The 13,311-nt window shown below is 48.0% G+C and overlaps 1 protein-coding gene across 1 annotated transcript; it reads left to right on the top strand.

The window, feature by feature from the left end:
* The first annotated feature begins 11,767 nt into the window (after positions 1 to 11,767).
* On the top strand, positions 11,768 to 12,712 carry LOC128843557 (olfactory receptor 52M1-like). The gene has a single exon (XM_054040507.1). The coding sequence runs from the start codon at positions 11,768 to 11,770 to the stop codon at positions 12,710 to 12,712; it is 945 nt and encodes a 314-aa protein (XP_053896482.1).
* The last annotated feature ends 599 nt before the right edge of the window (positions 12,713 to 13,311 follow it).

Below are 13,311 nucleotides of genomic sequence, written 5' to 3'. Positions count from 1 at the left end.
TGTTTTAGGCATTGTCTGATTATACAGTCCGCTGAAGACCAATACAGCATTATGATAAAGGTAAAGAATAAGTCACTGGGAGATCACCTTGTAAAGAAATTGTAGTTGAGTTGGTTTTGTTTTCACCAAACACCTCATGCATCAGGAGATAATAAACCTGTAACATGGTCATATTGCTGTATACATGTTCCCCCAGACTAGAGTAAATGCTCTGTCTCTATAAGAAAATCTAGGGGCTTCCCTACCCCCAAAGGCAAAAAAACTGCCTTTGATGAGCCTGATTCTGCATTGGCACACAGTCCTTTTCCTCCCCATCTGCCCTACACATGCAAACTTTGAGAGCCAAACTGTGTTTGGGGAACCAATCTTCTGTTTATTTCTACATGGACGCTTCTAGCTAACACAAATCCATGTAGAGCCAGCTTTTGAAACAACTGCAACTGCTCAACAGTTTTCTAATGAAAAATGGGCCTTTTCCCACGATTTTCCGTTTCTTCGATGAAATCAGAAAACCAAACCAATAAACCCTTTTTGGAGTTTTGGTTATTTGGGATTTTGTTGTTGTTGTTTTCAGATTTTCTGGAGGTTTACTGAGTTGTTTTCATGTATTGTTCTTCCTTCCTTCTCTCTCCCCCCACCCCCTTTTCTTCAAAGGCAAAATTGGGGGAAGGAGAAGGGAAAAAACAAAAAATGTGAACAAAATTTGAATAGATGAAAAATCACCTCCTTTCTGAAAGCTGTGCCATGAAAATGGCATGGAAATGTTCAGAGGGGTTTGCAAACTTTTTTTTCTCTTTTTTTTTGACGATCTCTAGAAATGACTTTCTCTGGGGCAAAGGGTGGTGGAGCGTATCTAGAATCGAATAGAAGTCAATACAGAACATGGATTATGGTCCACAGAACATGATTTTAGGAAAGCTTCCCAGCACTGAGCTCCGGGGGGGCAGGATGAGCAGCTCACAGCCCACAACAGCCTTTTAGTTAATTCTGCCCACCACACTCCCCGGCAAGGAGCTACTTACAGCTTCTTGTGACTCATTCATAACTGCACACCCGGCATACCCAGTAATTATTTTGTGGGTGCAAATATGTCATCAAGGATCTGAATCCTGAGGAATTCCCAGACACAGACACATCGCACGGCAGGCCTGTGATTTATTCTTACATAGCCCCTCTTCTGGGGCACCCCAATCCTCAGCAGTGATGGGAGCCCCTAATTCCTCTCTCCTTGGGGACTCAGTGACACCCCACTTAGGACCAATGGCCCTGTGTTTCTAATGGACAGGTGTCGAAACCAATAACAACCTCTATGGCCTGTAGGCTATTCCCATTCACCGGTGCAGTACATCAAAGACACAGCACTTTATATCTGGAAAGGAGGGGGGTAAATGAAAAGAAGGGGAAAGGAACAGGCAAAGGAACCAAGGTTGTTAAATAAGACCCCAACCAATCCCACAGCAACAACTCAAAGCCCACACCCCGGAGTCTGGGCCATGTCTGGGCAGGAAGGCTGGAGCTTGGTGTGAAGGGCTGGTTCCCTCACTGGAAGGCCAGCAACTCTACCTTCAGCTGCATGGAGTCCCTGGCAGCCTTGAGCCCTGGCCATCCCCCAGCTCCTGGTGCAGGGGCGGCCGGCCGGGCTCAGGCATAAGAACATAAGAACAGCCATACCGGGTCAGACCAAAGGTCCCTCTAGCCCAGTATCCTGTCTTCCAACAGTGGACAATACCCCAGAGGGAATGAACAGAACAGGTCATCATCAAGTGATCCATCCCCTGTCACCCATTCCCAGCTTCTGGCAAACAGAGGCTGGGAACACCATCCCTGCCTATCCTGGCTAATAGACATTGATGGATCTGTCCTGCATGAATTTATCTAGTTCTTTTTTGAACCCTGTTATAGTCTTGACCTTCACAACGTCCTCTGGCAAGGAGTTCCACAGGTTGACTATGCGTTGTGTGAAGAAATACTTCCTTTTGTTTGTTTTAAACCTGCTGCCTATTAATTTCATTTGGTGACGCCCAGTTCTTGTGTTATGAGAAGGAGTAAATAACACTTCCTTATTCACTTTCTCGATACCAGTCATGATTTTATAGGCCTCAATCATATCCTCCTTAGTCGTCTCTTTTCCAAGCTGAAAAGTCCCAGTCTTATTAATCTCTCCTCATATGGAAGCTGTTCCATATCCCTAATTATTTTTGTTGCCCTTTTCTGAACCTTTTGCAGTTCCAATATATCTTTTTTGAGATGGGGCGACCACATCTGCACGCAGTATTCAAGGTGTGGCCGTACCATGGATTTATATAGAGGCAATATGATATTTTCTGTCTTATTGTCTATCCCTTTTTTAATGATTCCCAACATTCTGTTTGCTTTTTTGACTATCACTGCACATGGAGTGGATGTGTTCAGAGAACTATCCACAATGATTCCAAGATCTCCTTCTTGAGTGGTAACAGCTAATTTAGACCCCATCATTTTATACATATAGTTGGGATTATGTTTTCCAATGTGCACCACTTTGCATTTATCAGACCTCATCGGTGCAGCAGAATCTTTGGGCTTGGCCTTTCTCTTGTGAAGCTGGAGGCTCCAGCTTACTCTCAGGGAGTCAAAATGCCTGTCTCCCCTTCTACTACACAGAGCCACTCTGAGTTTGTGCCTCCTCCAGCCTGTGGCCCTGCAGCCAGCTCTCCCACAGTCACACAATCCCTGCCAGGCTCCACTCATGTGGCCCAGCCATGTGGAGATGCCTTGCCACAAATGGTGTTAGCAGTGGGATTGACTTTGTGGCTAATTGTCCCAGGGCAAGGTAAATCACCCCCACCCCCAAAATGGATGACGTAGTGAGGGTGCCAGTTCAGGCCACGGTGGCACAACAAGAGGCTACCAGGGTCCAGCCGGCCGCCCAACAGGAGTCAGTATGGCTACAGCCGGTGATGAATCAACTGCTGATGAGCCAGGTGGCCCAGGATCGAGCCACAGTGCAGGAGGTCATGAACCAGCCAAAGAGCCTGACTGCTCTGACACATGGCTATGATGGGACACGGTCCCTAAGGGCAAGGAGTTACCTACAGAAGATGACAGTGGATGATGACGTGGAGGCATATCTTCTCGCCTTTGAGAGAATGGCCCTACATGAAGCCTGGCCCCAAGACCAGTGGGCCAGCATACTCGCCCCTTTCCTTTGTGGGGCGGCCCAGAAGACCTACTACGACATGGCAGAGGAAGCGGCTAGTGATTACCCCCAGTTGAAGGCTGAAAACCTGGCAAAGTCCAGGGTGATGACAGCTATAAAGGTCCAGAGGTTCCATGAGTGGAGGTACCAGGATGGCAAAGCACAGAGGTCCCAGCTGTTCGACGTGATCCATTTAACACGGACGTGGCTGTGCCCTGAGATCCGCAGTGCAGGGAAAATTATGCAAGTTGTGGTGTTGGATAGGTTCATGAGAGAATTACCACTAGACCTACGAGGATGGATCAGCCAACATCACCCCGCCTCATATGATGAGATAGTTGCCCTCGTAGAGAGACACTTAATGGCCAAGGAACTTTCTTGGACTATCGGGAAAGAAATGCGCCGGGTCAAGAGGCCAATCCCTGGCCCAAGGGCCTGGGTTTCCGAAGCACCGGGCAGAACTATGTTGGGGAGGAAGGAGTCTGAGGAGCAGCCTGAGACCGCGAAGGGACTTGGGGACCTGGGCAGAGAGGGTCATGGGGTAAGGCCCACTAGCCCAAAGAATAGGGGGATGCCCTCAGCAGGATATAGGCATTATGCTTGTGGGGAATTAGGACATATAGCCGCCCAGTACTTTAATGTGGAGGAGCCCATGCAGTGCCATCTGGGAGATCATGAAGATCTTTGCAGCTTGATAAACCTTGTGGAAGTCGCGATGGTCCCCTGTAGAGACATGCGGCCAGTTAGGAAGTGCCGTCACGCTGGTCTCTGGGAAAATAGTGGGGCGGGACCAGCTATCTCGGGCCAAGCGCACCGGAATAACCTGTGTACATGGTGCTGTCAATTATTATCCGACTATCTCTGTACAAATTGAGGTCTAGGGGAATACCACAAGGGTGATGGCAGGGGTAGTTCTGAAACGCCCATATTTGGTTCTTATAGGATGAGACATCCCAGTATTTGGAGACATACGCCCCATAGATAAGTCAGAGGAGGGTAGTAACCCCGTGATTGATACATTGACCCCAGTAACTAGCCCTCTCCTGGTCTTCTGTGAATTAGCCCAGGACTTGTTCTCTACACCTGGGAAGCTCTGGAAGAATAGGCGAGAAAGGAGGACAGACAAGAGGTTGGGAACCAGAATCCTGGCCCAGAACCAAAAGGCTGCACTTGTGGGGAAGAAATCATGTCCAGCTGGCAGAGGGGCAATGCAGAGGGTCGATAAGCTGGACCCAGTTCCATGGAGACCAACCCTGAGAGGGAAACAAAAGTAGGTCCCCTTGAATTTGGGCATATTGGACCCTCACTTGAGACTTTGGGGCAGGATCAGGCCAATGATCCACTGTACAATGAGATTAGAAAAGAGGTAATTGAGGTGAATGGGGTCCTGGCGGAGGAGAAAACCAAAGGCCCAGGGCCATATTTCATGATAAAAAGGGATCTGCTATGTAGGGTAGTCCGACTACAAGAGCAAGAGGTGGAGGAGCTGTTGGTACCTTGAAGGCTCCAGGGGGCAGTGTTGGACCTAGCTCATAGTCATGTGTTTGGAGGACACCTAGGGATAGATAAAACCCTCGATCAAATCCTACGGAGGTTCTTTTGGCCGAGAGTTTATATGGCGGTCCGACAATATTGCACCTCCTGCCCAAAAGGCCAATTGTATGGCCCCCGAACGCACTTGAGGGCCCCTTTAGTACCTCTGCCAATTATCAAAGTCCCATTCAAGAGGATAGCCATGGACCCGATAGGCCCACTGGAGAAGTCAACCTGGGGCCATCAGAGTGTGCTCGTTGTTCTGGACTATGCCACCTGGTACCCAAAAGCCACACCCCTATGAAACACAATGTCCAAGACGATAGCTAAGGAATTAATCAAAATTTTCTCTAGGGTGGGGATACCCAAAGAGATCTTGACGGATCAAGGAACCCCCTTCATGTCAAAGTTGATGAAGGACTTGTGTGCAATGCTAAACATACGGGCCCTAAGAACGTCAGTCTACCACCCACAGACCGATGGCCTTGTTCAACACTTTAATAGGACACTGAAGAAAATGATAAGTAAAGGGGTGAGCCGGAATAGGAAGAACTGGGACACCTTACTACCCTACCTGATGTTTGCTATAAGGGAGGTTCCCCAGACTTCAACCGAGTTTTCCCCTTTCAAGCTGTTATATGGTCGCCACCCCTGCGGCATACTGGACATCACTAAGGAGGGCTGGGAAGAGCAGCCTAACCAGGAAAGAAGCATCATTGAGCATGTGATGCAGATGAAAGACAGAATAGCCCAAGTCACTCCCATAGTGCGGGAACACATGGAGAAGGCACAAGAGGCCCAACAAACCTATTACAATCGCCGAGCGATGGCCCAGAAATTCTAGGTGGGAGATCGGGTAATGGTGCTGGTGCCCACTGCCGAGAGCAAGCTCCTGGCCAGATGGCAGGGGCCATATGAAGTAATAGAAGCCATTGGAGAGGTCAACTATAAGGTTTGACAGCCTGATTGCCGGAAGCCAGAACAGATCTACCATATAAACCTAGGGCAAGACAGGAAAGCTCATCTGGTCACCCTAGAGATGCCACCCCAAGAAAGCAAACATCAGGGTCAGGTGGGGATATCCCCTGAATTGGCCCCTGAACAGCGAGCAGAAGTCATCAATATGATTGAACGGAACCACAACATGTTCTTGGAGAAGCCCAGCAGGACCACAGAGGTTCATCGCCGCATCATCACAGATCCTGGAGTAAAGGTGAATGTTAAGCCATACCTGATCCCAGAAGCAAAAAGGGAGGAGATCAGGACCAAAGTTGGGAGAATGCTGGAGCTGGGAGTCATTGAGGAGTCAATGGTCCTGTCCAATTGTCCTGGTACCTAAGCCAGTAGACGAGCTAATCGTCCGGTTGGGAAAAGCACGATTTTTGTCCACCCTTAACCTAACCAAAGGTTATTGGCAAATCCCCCTGGCCAAGGAAGCCAAAGAGAAGATGGCCTTTTCGACACCAGAGGATTGTACTAGTACACAGTCCTCCTTTTTGGATTACATGGGGCCACCTTCTAATGGCTCATGGATAAGCTGTTGTGTTCACATGGCAAGTGTGTGGTTGCTTACCTTGACGATGTCATCATACATAGCCCACACTAGGAGATGCACCTAGAAAAGGTGAAAGCCATATTGGATATCCTGAGGAAGGCGGATCTCACTGCGAATCCCTCCAAATGTGCATCAGGGCTAGCAGAAGCCAAATACCTTGGTACATTGTGGGGAGGGGCGTAGTGAAGCCCCAACTGAACAAGTTGGAGGCAACCCAAAGTAGACCCTGACCAATCCAGAAGAAACAGGTCAGAGAATTCCTGGGGATAGCTGGGTACTATAGGTGATTCATTCCCCACTTTGCTACCACAGCATACCCGTTGATGGATCTGATAAAAGCCCGGGGCCCGGACATAGTGAAATGGTCCAGCGCAGCTGAAGAGGCTTTTACAGATCTGAGGACCGCCCTCTGCAGTAATCCAGTGCTAGTAGCCCCAGCCTTTGAGAAGGTGTTTATACTGCAAACAGATGCCTCCGAGGTCAGGTTGGGAGCTATGCTTTCCCAAATCGTAGGAAAGGAAGAACACCTCAATCCTATTCCTTAGTAGGCAACTCCTTGAGGTAAAGTGCGCCATGGAAACCCTCCAATATTACCTACTCGGACAGAGGTTTACCATCGTCACTGACCATGCCCCACTGAAATGGATGCACCAGAACAAAGAATGAAATGCAAGGGTAATGAGATGGTTTCCATCATTACAACCCTTCCACTTCAGCATGCAACACAGGTCGGGGACCAGGCATGGCAACGCTGATGGCCTGTCAAGGGTGCTGTCATAAATATAAAGGGAAGGTAACCAACTTTCTGTATACAGTACTATAAAATCCCTCCTGGCCAGAGGCACAAAATCCTCTTACCTGTAAAAGGTTAAAAAGTTCAAATAACCTGGCTGGCACCTGACCCAAAGCACCAATAAGGGGGCAAGATACTTTCAAATATGGGGGGGGCTTTGTTCTTTCCGGAGACAGATCAAGAAAGCAAGCAATCCATCTCCTATAGAATTAGTAAGGACTAGCAAGGGAATGCGTTAAATTATCTTTTGGTTTTGCTTGTGATTTTCTCTGTGCTGAGAGGAAGGGGGGGGCGGGCTGATTACCCCGGGCTCGCCATCGCCAGAGGGGGAAGTGCTAAGTCAGGCAGCATGAAGGAGGTGTTTTGTCACACTCATTATAACTTCCAGAGCACAAGGATCCAGTGAAGTCAATGGAAAGAATTCGATTTAGTTTATGAGTTTAGGAATAGGCTCTCAATGAGCTGTACAATTAGTCTCGGCAATGTTTTGGAAGCTGACCTAATGCCAAATGGCATTTGCTTATAACTGTGGGACTTGATCCAAAGCCCATTGAAGCCATAGAGTCATAGAGATTAAGACCAGAAGGGACTCCCGGATCATCTAGTCTGACCTCCTGTCTATCACAGGCCACGAGCACCACCATCAGCGGTACACTAAACCCAACAACCGAAATTAGACCAAAGTATTGCAGTGCTAGAAGAGTCAGCGAAGTTAGCAACATGAAGAGTGACTAAGTACAGAATGATCAGCTCGTGCAGGTAACATTTCAGAAAGAGAAAACCAGGAACAAGACAGCAAAATACCAACCAAAATAAGAATAATTTTTTTGATGAGCAACCATTCCTAGGCACTGTGTATAGGTCCATCCTGGCCAGAATTTAGTCAACTATGCCACTAAATGCAACAGGAAATATGTTCTTCAAAGGTAGGCCAAACAGCTAAAACCAAGAGTCTACATGGTTGGAGGACTGGAAATAAGGGCCTCAGATCGCTTGGTAGTGACAGTGACTGCAAAACATACTGCTTTACTTTGATAAATCCCTCTAAATAGTAGCAGCAGGGGGCTATTTTTCAAATGGGACACTAGCGTGCAATGCAATGTTATTCCAAGGAAGATGTATGATGCTCTCATTAAGGAAACCATTGAGAAATCCTAAGTGAAGGTTGTTTCCTATGCAAGACTTAAACTACCAGTTACACTCAAAGTTGGATTTTATGAGCACCTGTCTTATGAATGACCAATTATATGAACCATGTTTCCTGATGGAAAAGGAAAAAAATCATATAATGAAGGTCAATGCTCAAACCACTGAGCTATAATGAAGGTGATGTTGATGAAGAACAAATTGATGACCCTTCACCACCACCATCACCACCACTCCACCAATGCCTTCAGTGCTTTGGAAATCCTTTTGCAGTGGTTTTGAAGAACAAGAAGAAAGCAATGCAGTGCATCATACTGCAACTTATGCACTGAGCCTACTGCAATTTTGAGATGTTCAATGTTATGAACTTTTGATTTTGTGAACTGAGCAATCCACAATTAATCTGTCAAATAGGGGATCTACTGTACAAGGGCAAAGAACCATCACAACTTGTTTTAAGAACCAGTATCAGTTAACAGCTTTCAAAAGAGTAAGTGCAGATTTACTATCTGTTTTAGGAGTTAAAATCTGCTAGCCGTAAAGTTAGTTTAAAATGTATTGAAGTTAAACAAGTATTTGCTGTAAAATGTGGACCTATCTATCTATCTATCTATCCTAATACACCCCCTATCTAATCTAATCTATCTATCTATCTATCTATCTATCTATCCTAATACACCCCCTATCTATCTATCTATCTATCTATCTATCTATCCTAATACACCCCCATCTATCTATCTATCTATCTATCTATCTATCTATCTATCTATCCTAATATACCCCCTATCTATCCTAATACACCCCCATCTATCTATCTATCTATCCTAATATACTCCCATCTATCTATCTATCTATCCCCATACACCTCCTCTATCTATCTCTCTGTCTATCTATCTCCATACACACCCATCTCTCTCTCTCCCCCCTCCCCCCACCCCCACATATACACCTAGCTAACTAGCTAGCTGGCCAGATCCTCTGCTGGTTTAAATGGGTGTAGCCCCAGTGTTTTCAGTGGAGCTTCCCCAGCTTACACCAGCTGGAGCCTGTTCGGTGTTTGCACACAGTACAGTCCGGAGGATGGCAAGACCTATGGAGAGTTCATGTTCAGCCGTGGGGGGGGTTCTAAACTTAGAAGCATGTTGCTGTGTGGAAAGGGCCGGAGCTGCAGATTCTCCCCGCTGGCTGAAGTTCCCCAGTGGGCCGTGTGTTGGAGGAGCTATAAATACTGGCATGCTCTGAGCCTGGCATCCCCGGGAAGCTACCATCAAGACTTGCAGCTATTGCCGAACGATGCTGACCAGGTGACTGAGCGGGCTTCGGATCTCCGGTTCCCTGAGGCAGCACGGATACTGCCATCATGGCTGAGAAGTGAGTTGGCTTCGTGCTGTAACAACGTGCTTCTCGTGGCACAGGTAGATAACGAATGTTCACCATAACCCGGTTCAGCAGAGCCCAGGAAGGGCAATGTATTGAATAGAAAATGTCTCTCCCCATCTCCGGTAATTATATGGCCCCAGCACCACAGTAGCTGAGAGCCTCATGGTCTATGATGGATGGATCATCACTTACCCCTGTTATCACCAATGTATACTTGGGGAAACTGAGGCACAGGGAGACCAATGACTAAATGACCTGCCCATGGTCACATAGGGGAGAGTATAGCAGAGCTGGCAATTCGACAAGCTCTCCTGAGTCCCAGGCTAGTGCCCTAACCACTGGCCCATCATTTCTGAGCCTTTGGGTATATTTAAAGAGCGGTGTGGCACGTGCACTGTTGGTGCCATGTGTTATAGCCTGTGTAACGTATAGCACATAGCAGACTTTGTCCCATCCGTGATCAGTCAGCTCGCACGGCTAGAAAGTCAACCCTGGAACTCCCGCCTTGCTTTCCGACTTTCCTGCCCTCAGCACGGTCGGGCAGCTACAGTGGATTGCAATAGCGCGGGGGAGGAGGAGGGGAAGTGCTGCTTACTCACGCAGGGAGCAGAGGGGGCCCTCCCCTGTGTTATTAGCAAAGACGGGGAGCCTGTGCTCCCCTGGCACCACCGTGCTTTAACCAGCGGATGAATGAGCATGGAAGAAAAATTAAATCCCACCTCATTAACCGAGATAGAGCTGGTCGGAAAAGAACGAGTTTGATTATTTAATCGTACCTGAAATGTATTCCAAAAGTTTACTTATTTTGATAGGCAACAGTGTGTATCTGTGCCTATGTCTATACATAACATAGACTGTCTGTAGATAGATAGATGGATACAGTGGGTGGGTGTGGTGATTAGATAGATAGATGGGGTGTATGGGGCTAGATCAGGGGTTCTCAAACTGGGGATCGGGACCCCTCACGGGGTCATGAGGTTATTACATGGGGGGTCGCGAACTGTCAGCCTCCACCCCAAACCCTGCTTTGCCTCCAGCATTTATAATGGTGTTAAACATACCAAAAAAAGTGTTTTAATTGATAAGTGGGGGTCACACTCAGAGGCTTGCTATGTGAAAGGGGTCACCAGTACAAAAGTTTGAGAAGCACTGGGATAGATAGATAGATAGATAGATCACTAGGAGGGTGGTGAAGCACTGGAATGGGTTACCTAGGGAGGTGGAATCTCCATCCTTAGAGGTTTTTAAGGCCTGGCTTGACAAAGCCCTGGCTGGGATGATTTAGTTGGTGTTGGTCCTGTTTTGAGCAAGGGATTGGATTAGATGACCTCCTGAGGTCTCTTCCAACCCTAATATTCTATGATTCTATGATTGATAGATAGATAGATATCTCAAAACTTTTTCTGAGAAAGGTAGCTTTTTTTATTCATTGTTTCTTTCTTAGCATCTCATTCCAGCACCTCTACCCAGGGGGTTGTGATGGTATTGTCCCTAGATAACACGCATTGCTGTCATTCATGCCCTAAAAGAGATAATTCTGTCTCTGCATAACTGTGCCAGGCGAATGCAGGAAGCAGCGCTGGGATGGGAGGGCAAGCTAAAACAGATAGACAGACAGACAGAGAAATTAAATGCCCTCCCCCTCCGTCAAGGCCACCCATGGCATGACTTGCCACATACAGAAATGCAAAGTTTGGGTTCTCGCAGAGACAGTAACTCAGCCACACACACCCTTGCATGTTGACAGCGCTTGTCATGTTTACCCAGTCTAGTGTCGCTGCACATAGTCATCGTATTCATAGAACTGTCCAAGAGAAAAATGCTATCAAAGAGCTACACACCCAGCTCCACTGACGTTAATGGAGACTCCCCGTTGATTTCAGTAAGAGTTGGATCATGCCCTCATTGAATCAGTGCCTCATAGATTTCAAAGCCAGAAGGGCCCATTTGCATCATCTCCTCTGACCCCCTGCATAGCACAGGCCACAGAACCTTGCCGGCGATCGGTAATTATTTGTTAAGTGGGGACGGAGTGGTCAGGCTGGTAGATCTGGTTCTTCCCAGCACTAGATGCCTGAGGACTAATTAGAGGCAATGCAATCTCTGCCAACTAGCACCCGCTGCCTCTCATTACAGGGCCAGAAGCATCTCTTGAAGTCTCATCTGGCACAGGAAATCCATCATGTTACCCTTCAATGGCTCCTGCTTCAAACCCCCAACGTTCCTCCTGATCCCTGGGCTGGAAATCCTGCACGTCTGGATCTCCGTCCCCTTCTGCTCCATATACATCATCGCCATCCTGGGGAACTGCACCATCCTCTTCATCATCAAGATGGAGCCGAGCCTGCATGAGCCCATGTTCTACTTCCTCTCCATGCTGGCTGTCATCGACCTGGTCCTCTCCACCTCCACCATGCCCAAGCTGCTGGGCATCTTCTGGTTCAGTTACAGAGAGATTGGCTTGGACGCCTGCCTCCTCCAGATGTTTGTCATACACTCCTTCTCAGCCATGGAGTCTGGGATCTTCCTGGCCATGGCTTTCGACCGCTATGTCGCCATCTGTGACCCACTAAGGCACAAGACCATCTTGACCAACACGATCGTAGTCAAGATCGGGCTGGCGGCTATGATCCGTGGCGTGTTGTACATCTCCCCGCTGCCCCTACTTGTCCAACGGTACGCGTACTACAGGACCAACATCATTGCGCATTCCTACTGTGAGCACATGGCAGTTGTGATACTGGTGTGTGGGGATATCACCATCAGCAATCTCTATGGGTTGACTATTGGCTTTCTGGTGCTGCTCATGGATTCGCTGTTCATCGTCCTGTCCTACATCATGATCCTGCGGGCCGTGCTCAGGCTGGCCTCAGTTGATGCCCGTCTCAAGACTTTCAGCACCTGCATCTCCCACGTCTGCGCCATCCTGGCTTTCTACACACCCATTGCTGCCTCGTCGCTGACGCACCGGTTCGGCCAAAACGTGTCTCCTCACATCCACATCCTGTTGGCCAACTTCTACCTCCTGGTCCCACCCATGCTGAACCCCATTGTGTATGGGGCGAGGACCAAACAGATACGGCAGAGAGTGCTTAAGATGGTCTCTCTGAGTAGGCCTGGCCTCTGACCCCTAATCCTGAGAATAAGGGCAGCTATATGAAGTGACTAGCAGGTGGCAGGAAGGGTGGTGTTGTGGCTAAAGACTTCTTTGAAAATCCCACCCAGACTCATCAATGTTTGTGAGGAGCACCTAGACAGATTAGATGTGGCTTGTAGCAAGGCAGGAGTTCACTGGGTTTGTGGGAAGAGAAGTGCAACATCACTAAAAGGAATAAATTGTATAAAGGCAAATTCCTGCCCTCAGAGGTCACGGAGAGTCTGTTCTAGTTATTCCATGCCTGAAACTGGATATCCTGCTGCAGGAGCTCGGGTGGGGAGCCAGACAGAACTGGGTTTCTCCTCCACTCTATCTGTGTGATTTCGATCGAGCATGGCTGAATGAAACCTCGTTCTCTTCAGTAAAGCCAGTGGTTATTTTCCACACTTACCTCTGTGGTCTTCTGATGTACTCAGTAGGTGGGTGAGTGACAGGGAGGGAAGTATCAGGGAGGGAAGGAGCATTACAAGAAACTCCTGGGAAGAGGCATATGAGGGGGTGAGGGACCGTGCTGGTGTGTGCATAAAAGTGAGGGTGTGAGGTTGACCTCTGAGTGCCCACAGGGAAGT

This window comes from Malaclemys terrapin, chromosome 1 (assembly GCF_027887155.1).
Source record: "Malaclemys terrapin pileata isolate rMalTer1 chromosome 1, rMalTer1.hap1, whole genome shotgun sequence".
Taxonomy (NCBI): domain Eukaryota; kingdom Metazoa; phylum Chordata; order Testudines; family Emydidae; genus Malaclemys; species Malaclemys terrapin.
Note: the sequence above shows the minus strand (reverse complement) of the source record. Positions and strands in the feature narration are given on the sequence as shown.